Source organism: Panthera onca, chromosome E3, assembly GCF_046562875.1.
Source record: "Panthera onca isolate mPanOnc1 chromosome E3, mPanOnc1 haplotype 2, whole genome shotgun sequence".
In the NCBI taxonomy this organism is placed as follows: domain Eukaryota; kingdom Metazoa; phylum Chordata; class Mammalia; order Carnivora; family Felidae; genus Panthera; species Panthera onca.
The window spans coordinates 9,074,954-9,098,683 of NC_138354.1; the positions used below are offsets into that span (position 1 = coordinate 9,074,954).

A 23,730-nucleotide genomic window follows, 5' to 3' on the forward strand; every position below is an offset into this window, starting at 1 on the left:
GAGGCTTAGAGGCCCTGAGCCCTCCAGCCGGGAGGCCAGGTCAGCTGGAGAGAGGGCCACCGGGAGGACACTGGGGGCTGGGACAGCCAGGGCCAGACATGCAGGGCAGGGTGAACACATCCATCTCATTGGTGGAGAGGAACCTGGGCCCAGTGAGGCCAGTGTAATCACCCTCGTTTTCCAGAAAGGGACATAGAGGCCAGACGAGAGGCTTACCGGGACCCAGATGGCTCAGCTGGCCTGGGACCCTGGGCCTCACCTCCGGTGCGACATCTTCCTAAGAGCCCCCACTCCCACCCTGCTCAGGAGAGCTGGGGACAGGGGTCCAGGGAGACTCCCCAGGTGAACAACAACACAGATGTGCAGGGCTGCTGGGGACATTTATTTCTGACAGGGACAGGTCTAATTTTGGGCTAAGGACACTCTCCCCTCACCCTCACTTGGAAACACTCTCTCCTGGGGCTCCAGAAGCTTCCGGGCATGCTCCCAGCCCGGGATCTGCAGCCTGGACCAGGGAGGAGGCCGAGGGGCAGGTGCGGACCCCTCAGGAGGCCCCCACGGCTGGGGGGCCAGTCACGTGGTGGGTGTTGTATCTTCTCACGCAAGTCGACTGCTCTGGGCCCGAAATGGGAGCGCTCCTGCAGGTGTCGTGACTTCGGGGAGGGGAGAGAAGATGAGCATAGGGCCTGATCCAAGTACCACAGCTACTGCCCATGGCTTGGAGCTCGAGGCATAGGAGCATTGGGGAAACTGAGGCTCCACTGGCCGGGCTGGATTAACCTAAGGGAACCGGGTTATTCCTCTAAACTTCACAAATCCAGCTGTGCCCTCCCAGCCCCCACACTCTCCTCTACTCCCCTCACCCCAGGGTCTGCCCTGTCTCCCCTCATCGAGAGCCGCCACTGGCTCCCTCTGGCCTTCAGGACACAGCCCTTTTCCTCAGCTGGGAGTCATGACCCCCGCCCCCCACCCCTTGCTTGGCTGCCAGAAACCCTCCTGCCCCAGACCCTCCCCCCTCCCTCCTAGAACTGCTCCCCCCTTCCCCAAATCCCACCCAGAGACCAGGTTTCCCCTTTTTTCTAGGAAGCCCCGTGGGCACCCCTGTCCACCAGGCCCCAGCATGCGAGTTCTGAATGAAGTTTTGAGGCAAAGCTCAGCGCTTCAACTGAAAGCAGTTCTCCGCCTCGGTGTCTCCCATCTGGAGTGTCTGCGGTGAGCCCCCTACTCGCAATTCCAGCTGTTGCCGCCAGGGGGCGAGGGGTGCCGCTCAGAGAGCGAGGACACGCCCAGGCCACCACCGTCCCGCACCGGCAATTGGTCGGCGGAAAGGGACAAAGGAGGGAGGGGTTCATGCACACACACACACACACACACACACGCACACGCACGCGCACGCACACGCACACGAACACACACAAGCCCTACTGGCTTCTGGGTAGAGAGGACGAGGAGGATAAGAGGTGGTCTGGGTCAGAGACCCCAGCCTTCCCAGGGGGCCCAGACCCTGGCCACTTACCAGGTGTAGATAAGCAGAGCAAGGAGGGCAGTGAAAAGGACAGCCAGCAAGACCGACAAAATGGCAATGATGACCACGGTGCCCGCGTTTTGGGGTCCTGGGACAGCCTGTAGTGCCTTGGCTGAGAGGTGTGAGGGGGTCCCCCAGGCAGGTGGGGGGTTGGGGGGGAGGGAAGAGAGTTCTGACCCAGAAGGGGGACTTGGAACAGCCTCCAGACCAACCATCCCTGCCCCAGCTGGGGGAGGGGCACCTGCAGACAGCAGGATGGTAATGGTGGCTCTGATGGGGGGCTGGTCCATTCTCCCCAGCCCAGCCCGACCTCAGGAGTCCCCCAGGCCCCAGGCCCCCAGCCCCAGCATTTGACCTGCTCGTTTGGCCCCGTACCTTGCTGCAGGCGGGTCTCGCTGGACCATTCTGTCTCAGCCACAGGTCCCCTGTCACTCATCACCAGGAATTTCACTCTGAGAAGGAGACCCAGGATTGGGGGTGGGGGTCCCCGGAACCTGAAACCCTCTGGCCCCGGCACCTGTCTGACCTCTTGACTCCCAGGTACTGGGAGGTTGGGGAAGTGGGGACTGGGCCTGAAAGCCAGCCTTAGAACCCACCAGAAGGGGTTTCAGTTCCAGCTGTGTAGCCTTGGGCGCATCCCTCACCCTCTCTGGGCCTCAACATCCTCACTTAGGAAATGTGTGTGGGATGCACTAGCTCCCCAGCACCCCACATCAGTGAATCAAGCCCTGAGTGAGGGGAGACAGGGCTGGGGACGGTTTGTGGATGGGAAAACACCCGCAGGGGCGAGATGGCCCATGGGGGGAGGGGCTCAAGTGGGGGGCCCTCTGCCCAAGAAAGAAGGGAGAATTCACCAAGGCGTCCCTGGTCCCTGCCCCCTGCCCACCCCCACCCCCCAGCAGAAACCCAGGCACTCAGCTCGGAGCTGCCCCAGGCTCAGGTTTGGGCACAGGCAGGAGCTCACCGATAGGGGCCGGGGCCCGGCAGGGGGTGGTTACAGCCTCTCGTCTTAGGGGAGCAGCGGGTATCATTGCCAACGCGTAGGACCCGGAGCTGGTTGCCAGGCTGGTTGCCCGGGTAGAGCAACCGGTTGGCCATCAGCGTGAGATAGTAGCCCCTCTGGCTGAAGTCAGCCGGGACTGGGATGTCCTCCACCCTCTGTGGGGCAGCGAAGTTCTGGGTGGCTGAGGGTAGCCGCAGGTCAGATGGTGGGGCCGCGAGGGCAGGGCCCCGCCCCATCCCACCTGGCCAGGCAGCCCTCACCCTCATCCCCTGCAGACCAGCCTCCCCTCCCCCCACAGCCGCTGCTCCACCCAGGCCTCCTGCCCATTTCACAGAGGGAACACCCAGGCCTGCCCCTGCAGCACCCACCGTTGCCGTGGGCCACCACCAGCCAGATGGTGTCCAAGTCGGAGATGTTGAGGCGACTGAACTGGCCCCTTGGCTGCTCCAGCGTGAAGGTAGACTGGGTGAGTGTCCCTGCCAGGGTGGGGCTGGAGAGCTGGGGCACGTAGCTGATGCGCTCTGGGGCAGGCGGGGGACAGACAGAAGGGCTCAACAGGACAACCAAGCCCCCACAGCCCAGTCTGAAGTGGGAGTCATGGTCCTGAAAGCCCCAGTCTGAAGGGGGAGGCACAGACTTGATCTGGGGGCCCCAATCTGAGGGAGGAGTGGAGGCTCTTCCTGGAAGCTCCAGTCAGGCATTAATCAGGAGGGTCTGCCCGTGGGGCATGGGCCGGTGACCGAGTCCGGCCCTGCCTCCTGCCTTGCTCGCCTACTAGGGGTAGGAACTGTGGGAGGTCAGGAGGGAGGCCCTGCCCCACCTGAGTCACTGGGGTCTCCGCGGTGGGCAGGGCCTGGGGAAGGCATAGAGACACAGGAGACCCCTTCCCCTGCTGCATACACAATTCTGAAGACGTCTTAGGCCTTTTGGGGCGAGACTCAGATTTAAGGGAGCCTGAGCCTGAGCCCAAACCTTAGACGGGACTCTTGACAGTGACCTTGAGCTCCGGCACTCTCTGGGCCTCAGTTTACCTGCCTCTCAAGTCCCTCCGCTCCACCCAGATGGTCCAGGTTGGTTTGCTTGGGAAGAGGAATGAGCGGTTTGGGGGGCTGGGAGGGGGTGACACGGGAAGGTCCCCAGCAAGACCCCAGGCCCAGACGTGCCCCTCCTGGAGGTGTCCTGGCTGAGAGCACGGGACATCCTCTCTTCCTGGCCCAGGGCTGTGCCACCTGCCAGCCCACCCCAGGCACCTGGCCCTCTGGATCTTGTGCCCTAACCCCCACCCCCACCCTCCTGCTTCAGCCTCACTGGGGAAGGGTGGGGACAGGAAAGGACAAGAACCCTGAGCCCCCATGTCAGAGATGGGGGCACGACGGACTCAGGACCCAGGACAAGTAATGTGGCCACGTCCAGCCTTGCTGCCCAGAAGGCTCCCGAGGACAGTGCCCCTTCTCTCTGCAGTCCCCAGTCCTGGAGGGCAGCAGAAAGGGGAAGCTGGCTTTCACGCAAGTCTCCGGAGCCCTCTCCCTCTTTTTGTTCAGTTCCCCTCAGCAGGATTCATGTCCATCCCATTCGGCTCCCGAGGTTCAGGACTAGACCCTTCCTTCCTCAGAGCCCCCGCTCCTGTCTCCGAGGCCCCGTGCACACTGCATACAGCAGGTACTTAATGTCCACTTAACGAGGGAGGAATGGAGCAGCCGAGATGGGGCGCTGCATCTCTAAGCCCCTCTAGTGTAAGAGCCCACAGTGACCAGTGCCTGCAGCCCCCCAGGAGAGCTTCCTTCCTTCCGGGAGTTGCCCTTGTAGACTTGTTTAAACCCTCCTCAGGGACAGAAGGAGGGGAGGTGGTTGCTGAGAACAGGATGGGAGCTCAGGAGGCATGGGGATGAGAACCCTAAAGAGAGGGAGGAAGCATTGCTCACTCCCTTGTCTTGGGTGTGGGGGCAGGTGTCTGTCTGTGACCCCTTTGGTGGGCCATCTCCCCTGACCCACCCAGGACCCAGTCCCCAGATTTGGGGCTTGGGAAGCAGCCGGGGAGGTGGGGTCTGTCCTCCTGAAGCCGGAGGCACGGTGCCCCGTCCCCCTTCACTCACCCAGGCCTGTCCCCTGCTGGAGGCAGGTCAACAGCAGCCACAGTGGCACCGGCAGCCGATACTGTCCCCCACCGAGCCCCATGGCCAGGCCAAGTGTCTGACCGTCCGTCTGTCTGCAGCGTCCCAGAGCTTCCGCTGTGCTGTCTGCCGGGGGACTGGAGAGCTTGCCTCCGGTACCTCCTGAAGCTCCTCCCAGGTGCCCCCTCTTCCCAAACAACTAGTCGGACAGGTTTGGGGGCAGAATCCACTGGCCCCACGGATTTGGCATCCCAGGGAGGGGTCTGAAGAGAACAATCAGGCACCGCTGCCTGGACAAGCCCGTGGATGCTCCCACCCCCCACTCCAGGAGGCCCTGGCCGGGGAGGGGCCAAGGAAGGCGGTGGTAGCTCCGGGGTCCCCATGGCCCTGGTGACAGTCCTGCCTACCTGGCACCTGGGGCCCCCCACGGTCACCCTGTGCTGAAGGGAGTTACCCTCATTTTCTAGTCGGAAGGAGCATGGAGACGAAGGGGCTTGTCCAAGATCACCGGCCGGGTGGGGCAGAGCCTGGATTAGCCGGTCACACCCAAAGGCAAGTTTAGGGCACTCCCTGCTGTCCCCCTGCAGCCTGGGCCCTGGAGGGGGGAGCTCCCTGACATCGCCCTGCCTCCTCTCCTTATCCAGCTGCATCTGGCCGGAGCCACCCTCCTAAAACTCAGACTCCTTCGGGGAGTACTTAAAAAAACAACTTTAAAAAAATTATAAATATTCTCTAGTTATTATGATGCATTTACATGCTATTTGATTGCCGGCCCACGTACACTATTCCCCCCCCCAAAAGGACTTAAACTGTTCCAACTGTTTATGACAGTGACCTCCAAAAGGGGTAAATACTCCTGCCAACTATGTAACTGCCTGGTAGGCTTTTCGTGACCAACTCTTTACCGGGACATGTTGGCAGAGAGTTTCAGATTTTTCAAGATTGGAAATCACTGTATTTCCTTCATGATTGACTCGGCCCCAAGGGAACTGGGGACCGAAGCCAGAACAAAAGCTCAGGGAAATCACCGGATTCTACTCCTGAAATCATTAGTGCCCTGTACGCTAACTAACTTGGATGTGAGTTTAAAAGTAAGTAAATAAATAAATAAATGGGGGAAAAAAAACCCAAAAATAAAATTAAAAAAAAAAAAAAAAAGCTCAGGGAAGGGAAATGAGAATGAGGTCAGGGGGAGTCTGGGGGTGTGCGTGGGGGGAGCCTCCTCCGGGAGGACCCTGCTACCTTGCAGTACCCAGAAGCCTCCTGTCCTACCTACCTCAGGGGCCAGTACGACTAGACATGTGCTCTGGTCGGGCTTGGTGCCCCCCCAAATGCTCCCCTAGCACCCTCGCCCCCTGGCACGCGTCTCCATTTTCCAATCACTGTAATGTCATGCGCTGTCACCTCAAGAGCATCCCTGCACACCCCTGTGCCCTGCTCCTGCTGACAGCTCCGTGGAGGCGGGCACTGGCCCTCCCGTACCCGCGGGGTGTGGAGGGGAGAAGGGTGGGGGCCAACCAGAGGGTCTGGGCTTTCTTTAACTCCCCAGCTTTTTTTTTTTAAGAGAGAGAGAGCGAGCGGAAGGGAGATAGGCAGAGGGAGAGAGAGAGAACCTTAAGCAGGCTCCACGCCCAGCACAGAATCCGACGAGGGGATCTATCCCATGACCCTGGGATCGTGACCTGAGCGGAAATTAAGAGTCAGACGCTCAACTGGCTGAGCCCTCCGGGCGCCCCTCCCCAGCTCTTTATTATAGAAATGGTCACACCTTTAGGACAGTTGAAAATATATAGTACAGTGAATGCCCATTCATAGAGCCTCCACCCGGATTCGCAACTGTGAGCATTTGGCTGTATTTGCCCTTCACCTTCTCCCTCCCAGATATACGAGTATATATACGCTATGTTACTCTCTATGTACCTCTGTACCTTTACATATTTATTGTGTATATAATATATATACTTATATATAATAAGTTCTCTATTCCTTTTTTTTTTTTTTTTGAGAGAAAGAGAGAGAGAGTGTGCAAGTATGAGCAGGGGAGGGGCAGAGGGAGAGAGAATCTCAAGCAGGCTCCATGTTCTGTGCAAGAGCCCAATGTGGGGCTCGAGCCCATGACTCCGGGATCATGACCTGAGCCGAAATCAAGAGCCAGATGCTTAACTGACTGAGCCACCCAGATGCCCCTTCTCTCTCTCTCTCTCTTTTTGTTTTTTATGCAGCTCTATGCTCATGGGGCTTGAACTCATGACCCTGAGATCAGGACTTGCACGTTCCCACCCAGTGAGTCAGTTAAGTGCCCCAACATGTTTTCATATATTACGTATTTTTATACAATACATATTAATAAATATATGTATTTACTTTTTTTCTCCTCTACCTTTGAAAGGCGTTGAGAGCGAACATCACAACAGGTGGAGAGCTCGCTTCTTTCTGAAGACACGTTCCTGCTCATCGACTCATCTCCTCAGCTCCTCTAGAAGTGAGTAGGGCAGGCATTATGACTAATCTCATTACACAGACGAGAAAACAGAGCCCAACCTTCCTGCAGTGGCCTCTCGAGCTGGAGATCAGCCCCAGGTTGGTCATACTCAGGGCTCTCTCCCTGTGGATCTGTGTGGCATTGGGGGCCGGCGGGAACACTGATGTTTCCCGTCTCAGTTCGTGGCCCACGCTGATTACTGCTCTGCACAAGGCCCTGAGTTTACTTTTGTATTTTCCCTCTTTGTGCCTGCGTCCCTCTGTCTCCTGCCCCCACCCCCAGGACCCCCACTGTCCTCGGTTTGCCATGTGTCCAGGATCACTTACCTGTGTCTGCCGTGAGATATACTGTGGTCCGGTACCCGGCATGAGGCCCCTAAAGGGGTATCTTTGTTCCCTCAAAGTGCTCCACAGTAGTAAAGACAAAAATAGTGTTTTTGTTTTTCATAACAAGCCCCTTTCTTTAAAAAAATAATTTATTTTACTTATTTTGACAGAGAGAGAGAGAGAGAGAGCACAGCAGGGGCAGAGGGAGAGGGAGAGAGAGAATCCCAAGTAGGCTCTGCACTGTCAGCACAGAGCCCGATGTGAGGTTCGAACTCATGAACTGTGAGATCATGACCTAAACCGAAATCAAGAGTAGGACGCTTAACCCACTGAGCTACCCAGGCACCCCAATAACAAGCCCCTTTCCACCTGAGTTTATGTTAATGAGGTGACATTTGGAAGGCCCCTAGATAACCCCAGGATGGGCACTGGTGGCCAAGGACACCAGCACGAAGAGAGGATTGGAATTTTCTGCCCCATCCCCCCTACTTCCCCAGTGGCCAGTGGCTTAATCAATTATTCCTACATCAAGCCTCCATAAAAACCCCAAAACTGAAAAATACTGAAAAAAAATCAGTCCTTTCCCTTTGTTGTCATATACCACAGACATAGGCAATTCTCAGTGTCCCCTCTCAGCTTGACCCAGGACAAGCTCCCATAATGTACCAGCGGTACCCACACCCACAGCCCACTTAGGGTGCCGTTGGCTTAGTTTGTCCTGCCAAGGACAAGGTACGAGGGCTCCTCCCCAGACTCACCGGCCTCCAGGGGTTCTCCCCAGTCCTGCAAGATTCATCGTGGGGCTGCTGCAGGTGACAGGCTCAGCCAGGCTGGGGGATGCTCTCTGATGTTGGTCGGTGAGCTGATGGCTGGCCCCCACTCGGGCACAACTGGATATCACCAGGGTAAGCAGCTCCCAGGCGTGTGTCACTATGTGGCAGAAATGATGATAGTGACAAGGAGGACCGGGGCAGATCCAAGGCCAGAGACACCACCTCCACCCACTGCCATTTTTCTAGCCTGGGTCAGCCCCGGGACTTTGGCACAAGCTCAACGAGGGAGGGAAAGCCACACAAAGTGATCACTATGGGACCCACAGCCCCAGAGAGTGGACACCAGGAAGCAGAGTTAATATGATTCAGAAAACAAAGAAGTCTGATGCATCCTATATCTCAAAGGTTACAGAGACATTCATGCCTGATTCGTGTGTGTGTATGTGTGTGTACGTGTGTGTGTGTGTGTGTGTGTGTGTGTGTGTGTGTGTTCAGGTCAGCTCCTGGACTTCCTGATTCATTTCTTGGAGCAATCTTTTTATTATTATTATTTTTTTTTATTAAATTAAAAAAATGTTTATTTATTGAGACAGAGAGACATTGCGTGAGCGTGGCAGGGGTTGAGAGAGGAAGACACAGAATCTGAAGTAGATTCTAGGCTCTGAACTGTCAGCACAGAGCCTGATGCAAGGCTTGAACTCGTGAACCGCAAGATCACGACCTGAGCTGAAGTCGGACACTTAACTGAGCCACCCAGGCGCCCCTCTTGGACCAATCTTCTATTTGGGCATCAGTATCAGGCCATTTTAGTCTTTGTAACTTTGCCCTACGTTCTACTCGACCACAGTACTAACTGGCTGTATCATTATTTGACGAATGCTTCTTCTCTTCGTTAACAGTGACTCCTGGAGTGCAGTGATTGGGTCTGTTTGGTTCCCCCACTGTGTCCCCACTGTTGAGCCCAGGGTCCAGCACAATATCTGTGCTCAGTAATTATTTTGACTGCTAATATGGCCACCTCCCTGTTCCATGGATCTGGCTGGGTGGCCAGCGGTTACCATCTTGTTTTACAGCATCAGTCTGACAACTAGAATGTTGTGGCTTCTGGGTAGAGGCCAGCTTCTCTGTTGGATCCCCTCTTCCTGGTCCAGATGTCCCCAGCTCCGGTGAGTCCCTGTGTGAAGGGAAGGGGCCCACGATGCCCAGAGGGACTGGGTGGGGCCCATGCCAAGCCCCAGGGAACAGTCTATTCCCAAGGACCTACCTTGCCTTGTACCTTTGGGGTGACTCATGTGATGAGGTGTGGCTTCCACCCGCCCCCAAACACAGGGCCACCAGAGAAATGCTCCCAAAGGCCCACTCAGCCCCATGTCCCCAGACAGGGCCCCAGCTCCATGGCAACCATCACAGCCTGTCCCGAGGAGAGGCTCGGGCACCTCCAGGGGCAGCCTGGGACTTCGTGCAGGGAGGGGAAGTACAGGTGACCCAGTCCCTTCCCCCTGCACCAGCTTAGCCTAGGGGCCACTCACCGAATGCTGACAGAGACCCAGTGGTGCTAATCCCAAGGGGGACAGACCCCCACGGTTCATTGAGCCCACCCTGGTCCTTAATCTTTCCACGGCACAGTGATCCAGCCCCTTCCAGTTCTGCTGGTTCATCCCTTGAGACAGGCAGCTCACCACTTCCCTGGTCTAGTGATAGCGTAGGGGGGGTGCCTCCTTTGGGTGAAATCGCACAACTTTGGGGCCAAGAGGCAAGCAAGCCTGGCTCACTCCTGATCCACCGAAGCCTGGGGTAGGTGGGCTTACATCTCCCCCCACAGGACACAGGGCTGCTGGAGGTCAGGAAACTAAGGCCTTTTTACTTTCTATGTCCAGTGCAGCTGCCACACTGTTTATTGAAGGGCTACTGTGTGCCAGGACCCCTGCGGGCACAGGTCGTGGGCAGAAGCTCTAGAGGAGAAGTGTGGATTGGGAAAAGAGTGGGTACTTTATTTTTATTTTATTAAAATATTTTTTTAAAGGTTTATTTTTGAGAGAGACAGAGACAGAGTGTGAGCAGGGGAGGGGCGGAGGGAGAGAGAAACAGAGAGAGGAGAGAGAGAGAGAGAGAGAGAGAGAGAGAAAATCTGAAGCAGGCTCCAGGCTCTGAGCTGTCAGCACTGAGCCCAACGCAGGGCTCAAACTCACAAACCGTGAGATCGTGACCTGAGCCAGAATCAAGAGCCAGACACTCAACTGACTGAGCCACCCAGGCGCTCCAGGGTGGGTAATTTATTCACTGATCCCCCCAATAGGCCGTCAGAGAGCCCAGCAGCTCTGCCCGCAGAGGACCCCACTTGAAGAGGCACCCGGAGATGTCTGATGAGCTGAGCCCCCTCAGCCCCCAAACCCTCCCGCCCACCCCTCCTCACCCCAGCCCATGGCACCCTCTACCCTGGGGGCTCTCCCACTGCCCCAGCCCCATGGAGTTGGGGCTCAGACAAGGACAGGGTTCCAGTCACAGGGATCGGAGGGCAAAGTTGAGCCTGGAGATTCCATTAAAAACATGCGGTGGAGGGGATTTGGGCCACCTCCACTGGGTGGGGAGGGGAGCAGAGGGACCAGGGCTGGGGACCAGGAGGGAGAGGCCAGGATGACTAATGAGGCATTCCTCTCTGTCCCTCCGGGAGAAAAGTCACGGAGAAGAATGGTTGTCAAGGACAACACATTCTTTTCCTGTGGGTAACTCTAGCTTGTGTCCTCCACAGGGAGTGGGGTTTGGGGGAAGCCAGGACTGGAGGGTCTGAGCCGAGAAGCTTGGAGGTCTTCGCTCATTTTACAGAGGGAAACTGAGGCCAGGGGAGGAGGGCGGGGTTGCCTGGTGGGACAAACGAGGTATAAAGGAGAATGCCAGGCTCCCGTCTCGCTCCTGGGGCTCTCTGTCAGGAGTCAGGGGTGTCCAGGCTAGGACCGGTGCGGGGGATGGTAGGGGAGGACGAGGACACGGCTGTAGTGGCTTCTGGCTTCTGTATGGGGAGGGAAGGGGAAGGCCACCCAGAGAGCTGGGTCGGGGGTTGTGAGCAGATCCTGGCCTACACCCATCCAAGTCCATCGTGAAGGCCTCGGCCTGCCCAGTGCACCCCCCAAGCCCCGTCCTACTTCGAGCCTCTATGCACAAAAGCCTCCGCTCACCTGTTGGCTGGACGTTAAACGTCTCCCCCTGACCCCTACTCCGTGCGGTCCAGCTCCGTGACTACTCCTGCCCACTCTGCTGTAATGGTGGGTAGATTAGGCCACTCGGCGGCCACAGCAAAAAGCCACAGATCAGGGTGCTTAAACAAGCATCAACAAAAAACAACAACAACAACAACAAAAAACAAGCATCATCAGGGTGCCTGGCTGGCTCAGTCGTTAGAACACGCGATTCTTGGGGCTTTGGGTGGCTCAGTTAAGCGTCCGACTTCGGCTCCCGTCATGATCTCGTGGTCTGGGAGTTCGAGCCCCGCGTCGGGCTCTGTGCTGACAGCTCGGAGCCTGGAGCCTGCTTCAGATTCCGCATCTCCCTCTCTCTCTGCCCCTTCCCTGCTTGCACTCTGTCTCTGTCTCCGTCTCTCTCAAAAATAAATAGACATTAAAAAAGAAAAAAAAAAGTAACATGTGATTCGTGATCTGGGGGTCGTGATGTCAAGCCGCATAGAGCCTACTTAAAAACAAAACCAAAAACCAAGCATCTATTTTGTCACAGTTCTGGAGGCTGGAAGTCAAGATCAAGTCCACTTGGTTGGTTTCTTCTGAGACCTCTGTCCTTGGCGGGCGGATGGCTGTCCTCTGGTCACGTGGTCTTCCCTCTTCGCTGCATCCCTGGTGACTCCTTGTCCTAATCTTTTATGAAGACACCAGTCAGACTGGATTGCACCCCACCCTAAAGGCCTTACTTGATTACCTCTTTAACTGAATTCCCTCTTAGAGACCCCATCTCCAGATACCCTACATTCCGAGGCACTAAGGGTTAGGGCTTCTACATGCGAATTTTGAGAGACACAATTCCGTCCCACCCACAATTCCCCTGTGGGTGGGACACTCTCTAAGGACAGGGACGGGATCTGAAGCCTCTGTAAGGACCGGAGGGTCTCTGGGCCGGGCCGGGCCCCAGATGTGTTGTCCTACCCCGAAGTGGGTGCCCGGCAACGGCCCCCTCCTCCAAGGGGAGCGGGTGGGGGGAGGCAGGCTGCAGAGTGAGGGGTGAGGGCTGTGTCCCTATGCTTCTGTTTCATGGGGACCCCCGCCCAAGAACATGGTGCCTTCCGCCTCAGGCCAGGCAGCTTCCAGGGCTGCTGGGGGCAGGGACCGAGAGGGCTCCAGGGAGCCAGTGGGCTGGGCTGCCGGGGGTCAGCTGCCCAGCCGCGTGGCCAGGAGCTGGCTGTGCCCGGTCTGTGCTCCAAGCCTTCCTACGGACAGCGGGGAGGGACGAGCCCCCAAAGCTTTCTTGTGTCCCCATCCTGGGGAGGGGGGCAGGGTCTCTGGGGCGGTGGCAACGAAAGGTCAAAGTGACAGCTCTTCCTCTGGAATAACAAAAGGTATCTCAGAGAAAAATAGAAAAAGTCATTAACTGAACATCTACACGTCAGACCCCTTGAACCATCGCATCTCCCTGCCCCTCACAGCAGCCCTGGGTGACGAGAATGACTGACCCATTGTACAGACGTGAACACTAAGGCTCGCAGGCGAGGTGTAACAAGTCCAAGGGCTCGACCCTGGAGAGGTCCTTGCTCTTCCCCACACTGGCCCTGGGGGTCTTCCTAGAAGGTAGACAGTCACAGAGCCCAGCAAAGCTCTGAATTTAGTGAAACTGGGCCCGGCCACCTTCTGGGGGGATAGATGGCTGCCATCCTGACTGTCTAGCTCCTGCCACACCCTTCTTATGGCTGGGACATTGCCTTCCTGCTACGTGCACTCCCAGAGCCAGCACTGGCCACAGGACGTCTTCGTGAGAGTCACACAACAGTGTCCCTTCTCAAGGACGCGGCCCCTCACCCACAGCAGGTACGACACTGCACAGGCCCGCTTCTGCTGGGGGCTTGAGTCTGCGCTCCTACTGTAGCTGCAGGAGAGTGTGACTTGCCAGCCTCCCGTGCAGCCAGGGTGCCCACCAGTCATGCACCCACACCAGACAAAGAAGTGACCGCCATGCCCAGCTTCCAGAGGCAACCAGGCCAGAAGCTCGCATGGTGGGACCCAAGGAATGCAGCTTTGTTCTGCACTGGGATTCCTGATGTGGTCTCCAGCCCTGGCTCTCAGAGCTCTTCTAGAACATTCCTTCCCCACCTGGCTCACCAAAGTTGGTTCCTTGTTCCAGTTGCTTCCTAGTCCCAGTGTTCCACTGTTTGCGGCTGAGAGCACACTGGGGTGGGGGTTCCCGGGCCCTGTGGAGCCTGAGCCCCCCCGCCGACGGTTTCCTGGGTGTGTGAGAGAGACTCCACTTCTGGGCAGAATGCAGTTCTGCCCAGTTAAAAACGATTAAGAAGTGATTCAGCCAAATGAGAGGAGCGAGGAGCAGTGAGTGACAGAACCCACAACAGACAAACGTCAGGGCTCCTGTTTTCCTTTCCCAAAAAATGACACCAGTCACAAAGGACCATGTTTCTAGGAAATGTTCAGGAAGTAGACAAGCGGTTGCCAGGGACAAAGAGAGGCGACTGCCTCAGGGGCACAGGGTGTCTTTTAGGATGATTACAATATTCGGAAGTTGGAAGTACTGATGATGAGTGGACAGGTCTACGAATATGCCAGAATTCAGCAAACTGAACACTGTAAGTAGGTATATCGCATGGTATTTGAATTCTATCTCAATGAAGCTGATTATTTTTTTAAGTTTACTTATTTATTCCGAGAGAGAGAAAGAGAGAGAGAGAGAGCAGGGGAGGGGCAGAGAGGGAATCCCAAGCAGACTCCATGCTGTCAGCACAGAGCCCGACGTGGGGCTCACACTCACAAACTGGGAGATCATGACCTGAGCTGAAATCAAGAATCTGACACTTAACCGACTGAGCCACCCAGGTGCCCCTGAAGCTGATATTTTTTTTTAAAAAGAACGTGAACATATATTTGCCTTTTATGAGGCAGTCAGTCAACAAATGTTCATTAAGCACCCACGGGCAGTCAGGCACTGTGTTAGTTCCAGGGGCGTCTTGGTGAGCAAATCAGACATGGTCCCTGCCCTCCTGGAGTTCATTCACAGTTTAGTGGGAGAGATGCAAAAGTCACCCTTTTAAATGTCTAACTACAAAATGGAAAACGTGCTGAGAAAGAAGAGGGCTCCAGGAGAGCTGAAGGGTCAGAAAGGGCTTCCCTGCAGAAGCCACACTGGAGCTGATGAATGATCTAGAGGAGCGAGGCAGAGAAGTGTCTTACACTGAGGGGGGAAAGCAAGTGCAAAGGCCCTGTGGCAGCAGGGCTAACCAGGGACCTGTGTGGCCAGAACACAGGGAATAAGGGATGGATCAACGGGCCCTCAAAACTGAGATGGTGAATCTAGACTCTGGTCTTGGAGCAGGAAGTGACTGCAAGTTGGGAGCAAAGGTGAACACCATCAGGTTCACAATCTGGTCCCTCTGGATACTGAGAGGAGGAGGTCTATGGGGGTCAGGAACGCTGCTAGAGGCAGGAGGGGGCTGGCTGGGGATTGCAGGGACAACGTGCAGGAATAGGTGGTTCAGAGGCACAGATGAAGTGAACCCAGGGGGTGCGAGGGAGTGCTCAGTGCCCCCCCCGCCCTGCTTGGTTTCCACCTGCTGTCATCCTGATCCTTTCGATTTCTGGTCTGATGAGTCATCTGAGAGTCATCACCCCCACAACTGCTGCTGTTTTTTTCTTTTTAACAATGAACTTGTTTTTTGCCACTGAGCCATTACCTTACACGCCAACGGATTTGGAGGCCTTCCCTCAAATATAGCCCTGGGGAAAAATTTTAAACGCTATTTAATAAAAGATGCACCATCACATGGCTGTCACTACAGGCTCTACTCAAGGCTGTCACGAGCTGGCCCGTGCAGAGCTGGGGTCCGGCTGGTAACCCTCTGGAGCGTGACTCTGGGGCAGAATGCCCCGACATGCTTCCTCAGGGCCCGTGCTGGCCATGACCAATCCTGCCGCCCTTTCTCCAAGTGGCTTCTGCGACACCCTGGCGTGCTGGTCACCACAGCCCTGGGCCAGAACAGACCCCCAGTCTGGCGGAGTCACAGGGTGGCCTCCCCCTGACCCAGGACAGGCTCGTAAAATATTAACGACTTGTTAACGTTCTTCTGAGCGCACCCATCTGCTAAGATGGTGTCCCCAGAACCCCCTTTTCCAGAAGTCTGCTCTGAAGCAAGCTGGGGGACGGAACCACTTTCAGAACAGAAAGCGCCTCCATTTTCCAGTCACACATGCCACCCCCCCATCAGAAACCCGAGCATGGCCTCTCCTGGGGCATCTCTCTCATCTACAAAGTCCCAGTTCCTTGGGTCACCTCCTGAATATTCTGGAATCCACCTCCTCCTCTCCAACTTCCTTTGTCTGCCCTGGTTCAGGCCCGGTTCCATTTGCCTGGAAGACCAGGCCAGTCCCCCTTGCTCTGGCCTCCTCCTGGCTCCGGTCTCCTAGTCCCTGCTGCCAGCCCCCCGGGGCACCATTTGTGCCACCGAGGGGGAGACTATTCACACCTGGTCTCCCTGACTCTCTCGCTCTCTCTTCCTCCCTCCCTCCCCTCCTACTTGACTCACTTCCTTGTGCCCCTAAAGACTCCTCTCAGAAGTCACCCTTGGGAAGCCCCCTTGACCTCAGGTGGGGTCACCCCCCCCCCCCCCACTCCCACGGCCACGCTTCACCTACTGTGCTGTAGTGTCTGTTTTGGGCCCGTCTTCACAGTCAAGCCCCACATGGTCGGATGGGGCAAGCACAGCTCCTCACAGGGCTCCGGGGTGCCCTGCACGCACAGGGGACATCGCTGGGGCTGTGCCTGGGATCAGCACAGGTTCCGGCACTAAGAATAAGCCACAAGAGGGCCCTGGGACACACAGGAGCTCGGGGCAATTCCTGCTGCTGCCTGATCTTCCGGCCCTGAGCTGGTTCGTTCATGTTTTCACTCAGCCAACACCAGTGGAACCCTTTTCCTCCTCGCCATACCCGAGCTGGGTGTCTGGGCCCAGAGGGCCTCTCCATCTGGTGCTGGAGCCAGGCCTGGACAGGACAGCGCGAGACAGGCGCTGTTGGACACAGCTGGTGAGGGTGGGAGGCACTTGGAACGCTTAGAGGCCAAGAGGGACCTAGGTTCCACAGCAGCAGCATTTCAAAAGCGGCTGCCCAAAGCGGCTGGCTCCCATGGCCAGATGTCACCCAGGACACCGGAGCCTGAGCTCCTGACTGCATTTGAATCGGCTTCTGCCTGCACCTGGAGGTATTGCGGCCGAAGGGGCTGCAAGTAGGATGGAGGATAAACCACTAGGGACCAGGGTTTCATGGGTTTTGAAAACAAAACCTCCCTGAAGTGTTTGCCTGGGAGACAGTACTGCTAAATCCGCGGAAGCTGCATTAGCGGTGGCCTCTTGGCCCTGAAATGCAAGGATGGGTTTCCCTGGGGTCTATTAGGAGATGGGGCACCTCGAAAATGCAGTTAGGGCTGTGCGTCAAAAGGACAGGCTCGGGGCAGACCCCGGGGTGGAAGGGGTGAAGCGGGGCTGGGCCCCGGGCGCAGATGCCCCTTTCCCCACACCAGCGCACACCGCTAGGGGGACGGAGACCGCGTTTATTCACCTCTGAGGAGGGCGGGTACACATGGGTCACGGCCGGGCGCCGTGCAGGGGCGGGGGGGCCTGCATGCTGGGAGCCGCGGTCCCACCGAATAAGATGGGAGATGCCCGGGGACAAGAGGGGCGTGGTGGGGGGGGGGGGGAGGCAGTGGGCAGAGCGTGGAGGACAAGTCGCCCAGCCTCAGTTTCTCCATCTAGAAAATGGTGGCGGTTGTGTAGACTGGACGGCCCTCAAGCGAGTGCGTGACTGCTCATCCCTCTGGCTTGACCCAGATGAAGTCTGGAGCCCTGACCTCCAGAAAGTGGCGATGGCTCCTCAGCATCAGGTCACCGCTGGAACCTGCCAGTCAATTGCCTCAGGCGGGTCTGTGAATACGAGTGCGCGTGCGCGGGGCCGGACGGCTGCGGCGCACCGGCGCCACCGTGTGGCCAAAGCTGGACCCACCGGCCCTGCGAGAAGTCGGACGCTAGGGGGAAGTCTAAAGTGTGTACTGCCTGATGGTGGGGGGCTCCGGGGCCTCAGAGAGCCCATTGGGGTGAGCATCTAAGGAGCTTGAACCCGAGGGTATGTGACAATCTGACAGCCCTAACAGTAACAGGTCACATCTGGACACGTGGTCATCTCAGGTCCAGAGTGGTGAGTGAGCTCCCCAAGTTCAGGACTGGTTCCTCCTGAGGCTCCATGTCTAACACTGGCAGTGGCATACAGCAGGTGCTTAATAAATGTTGGTGGAGCGAGAATGAGTAAGCCATCTGTGTGTGCAATAGGGTTGGAAGTGGTGGAATCAGTGGTCAGACGGCCACAATGTGCCTCTACGCTCTGAACTTCTGGCCACCCTCAGAAAGTGCCCCCGCCTGGGGGACAATGGAGGTGCCTCTGAAGGCTTCACTGCAGCCCCAGCCACTGGAAGGTGGGACAGAGAGACAGAGGGAGGCTCGGACTTCATGCACCCGGTGATGGGCCTGGCCCAGTCCCCTGCACAGGGCAGAGCAAGGCCCCCCACTGGGCCCCTCCTGGAGCCTGGAAGCTTCTGGTCAGTGTGGCCTCTCCACGTTACCTCTCACAGAGGTAGGGGTGGAAGTGGGGGCTGCATGCTGGCCTGACCATGGCCCTCCCCCCAGACTTGATGCAACTTCAGTTGCCTGGAGAGGGCAGAATGGGAAAGGCAAAGGCAGGGCTGCAGGTGGTGGGACATCGGGCGGGTGGGGCGGCGCAATGGGGGAGGGGCATGTGGGCGCAGGAGCTGGGAATGCGCACTGCGTACGTGGCCCCCAACTTCCCAGGGCCCCGCCCCAGCCCCTTCCACCAGGCTAGGGGCTGAGGCTGGGGAGGGGGTCCAGGCCAGGCTCATAGCCCACGGGCAGGGTGGCGGCCTCAGTGGGTGGGATGTGGTGGGTCATGTAGCGCTTCCCCTTGAAGGAGCCAATCCGCAGCTGCTCCGGGACTTCCTCCGGCCACCACAGGCTGGAGCTGGATGGGGAGAGGAGACCAGACTGGGTCCCTGCTGTGGGGAGCCGTCTGCCAAGTCAGGGCCTCCTCCCGCAGCCTCTCCCTTTCCTTCCTTCCAGAACCTGCTTCTGGCCCACCTCCTCCAGGTGGTTGCCCCGAATACCCTGGTTTCAGTTCACTGAAGCCTCCTTGGAGAGAAAACACGGCCTGGGAGGCGTAAGGCTGGGGCCAAGGACACGCTGAAGGACAGGGCAGAGCAAGGTGGCCCCTTCTCTGAACCTGTCATCAGAGGAGCCTCTGGCCCACCTCCCTGCTGTCCAGGTGAGAGATACTCAGGGCGGAAATTTCCCGCACACCCCTGGAAGGGGAACCGCCAACTCAGCCGCAGTGTTCCTGGAGGGCTTTCAGGTGCTGGGACCAGTGAGAGGGAAGGGGCTCTGGGTGGAAGAGGGGCCCAGGGGGATGTCAGCACTCACAAGCGCACGGTGGACGCAGCCAGGAAGGCCAGGAGCAGGAGGCCGGCCAGAGAGGAGAGGATGGAGGCGATGACAATCATGTCACCGCTTCGCCGCCCTGGCCACGTGTCGATAGAGCCTGGGGCCTTCCCTGCACACAGCGTACGCTCAGAGGCTGCCCCTCCAGCCCAGGGCAGTCACTTCCCCCTCCAGACTCATGCTCAAGGCCTGACTGCCTCGAGTCCCAAGACAGCCTCCTGAGCCCACCCCATTTGTCCATCCCAGCGGGGCATCGGTGCCCTCCCAGCCCGGACCACCCACCACCGCTCCAGCCTTTTTTCTTAGTCTCACTTTCTAGGCTGTTCTTGCCAACACGCCCACCCCACTGCACTGCGCACAGTAGGCAGAGCTGCAGCCGACCTCAGGACCAACCGGTGGCCGCCTCGTTTCCTGGAGCGTGGCATTCAAGGCCTTCAGATGACAAGACCCTCCACCCCCGCCAACACCCAGCCTCTACAGCCCGTCTCCCAGGTGTCCCTCACCCCGGGGCACTGGCCTTCCTACATGCAGTTTCCTCGGCCTGGTCCATCACCAGCCCTTTAGGGCCCCGCTGAGGGAAGTCTCCCAGAACCTGCGGCCCTGACTCTGACCCCAGCCTCTTTGTGCCCTGGCCCTTCTCCACCTGGCAGCGCTTGGCCCAGGGCTGGCTCCCCATTGGAGGGGAAGACTGTTTCTGCCCACAACTGGGCTGGGACCTGGGCACCCGAGGTTGTGTTGATGTGGATGGACACAGCTGGTGTCTCTGCCAGTGAGGCTGACCCAGTGCCTCCTTGCCCCCAGCATGAGGTTCTTTTTGGGGGATGGGCTGGACTTGGAGACTTCCTCCAGGCCCCCAGTCTCATGGCAGCAGAGGGAAGGGCCGGCTGAGCAGGACCACTGGGCAGAGGGTGACTCGTCCACAGGGGCAGCCTGGAGCCAGAGCACGCCCCGCCCTCCTACGCTACCTTGGTGGAGAGTAATGGGGTCGGACCACCTGGTCTCGGCCTGGGGTGAGCCGCTGGCGTCCATCAGGAGGAACTTCACCCTGGGGAGAGGAGAAGGAGTGGGGCTCAGAGCCTGAACTGCCCTGGGCCTGGTGACCAAAGCAGCCAAGCCCCAGGCAGTTCTGGGCTGGGCTCTTGTAGGGCCTGTCAGGGCCAGCCATGGCCTGGTCCTGCTCTGAGAACCCCCCAAGACCTCTCTGGCCACAGTAACCTCTGCCAGCAGCCCCAGTCCACCTGAGCCATTGCTCTCCAGACTCCCCATCAGGTTTAGGGGGCCCCCATCACTGTCCCATACAGAGTGCCTCAGGGAGTCAGATGGGGCTGGGGGCCCCGGGCCTCGTAGAGAACAGCTGGCCAAGTGACATCTAGAAAGCCATAGAAGTCTCTCCAGTAGGGTCAGGCACCCTAAGCAAAAGCCCAGGGAGGAGAGGGGTGTTCAAGAGCCTGGGATCACAAGGAGAGGCAGGCTGAGACCCGAGGGCACCAGAGGCCATGCAGAGGAGCTCAGGTTGTATCTTTGTGCCAGGTGGGGGGCTTGGCAGATGTCTGAGCATGGAGGGGCCCAGGCAGGCTGGCGTGGAGGGCAGCCAGCGCTGGTGGCTGCTAGGAATGGGGGCAGGAGGTTAAGATGAGGCTGAGCCAGGAAGTGGGCATGGGGGGAGGTAGGAAGGCGGTTCTGTCAGGGCCGGGCCCGGGGAGAGGGCAGAGGGAGGCGGTTAACGGAGGTGCCGGTCCAGCCCACACCAAGCCCCACCTTCCCTGTGCCCCATGCTGGTTCTCCCAGCTGGACTTGGTCTCCCTGAGGACACCTGGTCCTGTCCTGTGGCCCAGGCGGCCCTCATCTGGACACCTGCTCTCTCACTCTGGCTCCCCCCGTGACCCTGACAAGCCCTTGGTGCCCTGTGCCTCAGTTTCTTCACCTGTAAAAGTGAGCAGTAGGCTTATTTCCTGTTCCCCTGTCTTGTACCCACTGATTGGGTCTGGACTCAGCCCTGGGCTCAGATTCCTACCAGATCCACCCCGGGGCTAGTGGCTGCAGCCCGGCAGCTCCCCACCCCTGACTCTGGGCCTGAGACCCCACCCTGCCCCCACAAGCCCTGCGGTGCCCACTTCCTCGTGGGCAGGTCTCCTGGAAAGGCCACATTCTGCCTGCCCCCCAGCTTGGATGAGCGTTGCTCCCTGACCCCCGCAAGGCTTGTGAAGGGGAGGAGCCTGCCGCCAGGATGGGGCCCTGGGGGGAGGCTAGGGAGGGCAGCCCTGTTCCCCCAGACCCCTTCTCCCCCAGTACAGGCCCTGTCCCAGGGTCCAGGCAGAATGACTCACCTGTAAGGTCCAGGGCTGGGGAGGGGGGTGTTGCAGAAGGGTGGCTCACGGAGGTCAGCAAGGCAGCCAGGGTCATTGCCCACCCGAAGCAGGGGGATGCCCCTGCCGCCCACCACGGGGTCCTCACAGGGCAGCTGGTCCAGGGACAGGGGCAGCGTCATATAGTGGCCATCGGTCAGCAGCCGTGGGAAGGCTGGGATCTCAGCCAGCGTCTGTGGGTTCCGGAAGTCCCTGGAGGCTGCAGGAGAAAGGGACAGACGGATGGGGCTAGAGGGCATAGCCCCAGGCTGGGTCCAAGGCCTCCCACCCTGGCTGTCCATGCCTTCGGGCCCAGAGGCTCCCTCCAGACACAAATCAGGTCACTTTGTTACCCTCCCGGAGCCCCCCAGGATAAAGCCCCACGCCCAGTCCGCCTCCCTGCAGCTCTCCTCAGCCCCAGACCTGCACCATGACGCACCGTTGCTGAAGGCCACCACCAGCCAGATGGTGTTGGCAACAGTGGCATGCCCATCCAGGACACAGCGTGGCTGCTCCAGGGAGAACGTGGTGGCTGTGACCTTCCCTTCCAGGTCCCAGGCTGTGATCTGCGGCGTGTAGGGGATCAGCTCTGTAGTCACAGAGATAAGCATGAGGGTCCTGGGGCCTGCCTTCCCTGGGCCTGCCTTTCCCAGTTGGAGGGGTGGGCTCCCAGGGTCTGTGAATTCATCCCAGGACCCCCACTCACCCAGGCTCATACAGGGCGGGGGCCAGACCAGCGCCCCCATGAGGAGGAGAGACAGCAATGGGCCAGGCTGCCTCTGGGAGAGCCCCATGATGGCTGCCCAAGCTGGGGCTTCTTCCACATCCACAGCCCAGGGCGATCTGGCCACCTCCTGCTGCACCCCCTCCCCCAACACCTTGACCCTGGAGGAGCTGGTTAGTCAGGCTTCCAGGCTGGCCGAGGGCTGGAAAGACCTGAAAATGTAAATGCACCCCACCCCTCCCACTGGCCCAGCCTACCATGAGGAGGGAGCTAGGCAGGGCTGCAGGGTGGGGCAGGCCAGTGCCAGGCCCCACTGCCGGGAGGGAGGCGGATGCCACCGGACCCCCAGATGCCAGCCAGGAGGCCAGAGACTCCCATGTCTGAACAGGGGTCCCACCCAGCCTCCCAGCCCTGGAGAGGACCCAGTCTCTGGAAACATGGGCTCAGGGCCACATGCCTGAGATTCCCACACCCCAGGTGCCAGGAGCCTCCCTCTGGCCTTCCATCCCCACCCAGGGAGTGGGGAACAGAGCAGAGGTCCCGACCTGTCCAGCTCCAGCCCCACCACAGCCCCCCTGGTCCTGCCGCCATCTCTGCGTCCTGCCCTCCCTCCACAAGGCCACATTCTTGTCTGAAGGAAGAATCTGGAGTCAGACGAAGGACCTCTGACAGCTGACAAGCCTCCACTTACTTTACTCCCTTTGGCTCTATTTTTTTTCAATTAAGACATAATTCAAAAGAAGATATAATTCACACGGTACAAAATTCATCCTTTTAAAGCGTACAGCTCAGCGGGTTTTCACAAGGTTGTGCAAGCATCACCAAGGTCAGCACATTTGCAACACCCCAAGAGGACAGTCTGTACCCATTGAAAGTCACTCCCCATTCCTGGCTCCCCTGGCAACCTCGCACCTGCTCTCTGCCTCTACAGACTTGCCTGTGCCGGACATTTCACAGCAACGGAATCACACACGTGGCATCTTGCGTCTGGTCTCTGTCACCTAGCATCCTGTTGTCCAGGTTCATCCACGCAATAGCACGAGGCGGGAGTTCGTTCTTCTCAGGGCTGCGGAACTTTCATCCCACTGGATGGAAACCAGGCATTTTATTCACCGGCTCCTCCGCTGACACCCATTCCCGCTGTTTGGCTTCTGTAAGTAAGGCTGTCATGCGCGCTCATGCCCAAGTTTTGTGTGGACCTGTTTTCCATTCTCGGATACACACCTGGGGTGGAATTGCTGAGTCACAGGGTAACTGCCTTCTTTCTTTTTTTTAATATTTTATTTTTAAGTAATCTCTACACCTGCTGTGGGGCTCGAACTCGCGACCCCGAGATCTAGAGTTGCATGCTTTGCCAACTGAGCGAGCCAAGCAAGTGCCACAAGACACTCAAACTTTTAGATGGAAGAAAATGCTCTAATGTATAATACACTCAGCTTTAAACCAACACATCATGAAATAGAACTTAATTTTTTTTCTTACGGAGAAAAGGACCTCAAGGAGGCAAAAGTATCCCTGGCCCACTCAGGATGTGCCACCCTGCCCCCTCCCCCCAACCCCCACCCCCCACCCCGGGGCCCTGCAGCCCCAGGCCCCAATCACCGCCCCCAGGCAGACAGCAAGCTGGGGTATTTGATGTTCCTGAGAGGGCTGGGAAGAATTAGGACTTCAAGGATGACGTCAAACCAATCCTGGCCCAATTCCAGCCCCGGCTCTACGCCCTACTATGA

General features: G+C 58.2%; 2 protein-coding genes across 2 annotated transcripts; both read right to left on the minus strand.

The window, feature by feature from the left end:
• Positions 1-361: 361 nt before the first annotated feature.
• Positions 362-5,275, minus strand: LOC132689474 (uroplakin-3b-like protein 1). Its single transcript, XM_060649240.3, has 6 exons — positions 4,622-5,275; positions 2,897-3,049; positions 2,490-2,709; positions 1,901-1,977; positions 1,517-1,637; positions 362-653 (listed from the first exon to the last, which is right to left on the minus strand). Exons 1-6 carry the CDS (start codon positions 4,701-4,703, stop codon positions 545-547), a joined length of 762 nt encoding a protein of 253 aa, XP_060505223.2. The 5' UTR covers positions 4,704-5,275; the 3' UTR covers positions 362-544.
• Positions 5,276-10,338: 5,063 nt separating this feature from the next.
• Positions 10,339-23,519, minus strand: UPK3B (uroplakin 3B). Its single transcript, XM_060649238.3, has 7 exons — positions 21,983-23,519; positions 21,716-21,865; positions 21,259-21,496; positions 19,897-19,976; positions 18,914-19,043; positions 13,178-18,458; positions 10,339-13,119 (listed from the first exon to the last, which is right to left on the minus strand). The coding sequence occupies exons 1-6, from the start codon at positions 22,068-22,070 to the stop codon at positions 18,299-18,301; spliced, it is 846 nt and encodes a 281-aa protein (XP_060505221.2). The 5' UTR covers positions 22,071-23,519; the 3' UTR covers positions 10,339-13,119; positions 13,178-18,298.
• Positions 23,520-23,730: the final 211 nt, after the last annotated feature.

What these genes read in the sequence shown, in the direction of transcription:
- LOC132689474 (XM_060649240.3), bottom strand. Translation starts at nt 4,703, where the DNA reads ATGGGGCTCGGTGGGGGACAGTATCGGCTGCCGGTGCCACTGTGGCTG. An exon ending in CCAGCAGGGGACAGGCCTGG is followed by an intron (nt 3,050 to 4,621) that starts GTGAGTGAAGGG and finishes CGCCTGCCCCAG; the next exon opens with AGCGCATCAGCTACGTGCCC. An exon ending in CGAGACCCGCCTGCAGCAAG is followed by an intron (nt 1,638 to 1,900) that starts GTACGGGGCCAA and finishes CACACCTCTCAG; the next exon opens with CCAAGGCACTACAGGCTGTC.
- UPK3B (XM_060649238.3), bottom strand. Translation starts at nt 22,070, where the DNA reads ATGGGGCTCTCCCAGAGGCAGCCTGGCCCATTGCTGTCTCTCCTCCTC. An exon ending in CCCAGCCCTGGACCTTACAG is followed by an intron (nt 19,977 to 21,258) that starts GTGAGTCATTCT and finishes TCCTCTCCCCAG; the next exon opens with GGTGAAGTTCCTCCTGATGG. An exon ending in GCTGCGTCCACCGTGCGCTT is followed by an intron (nt 18,459 to 18,913) that starts GTGAGTGCTGAC and finishes CTCCCCATCCAG; the next exon opens with CTCCAGCCTGTGGTGGCCGG.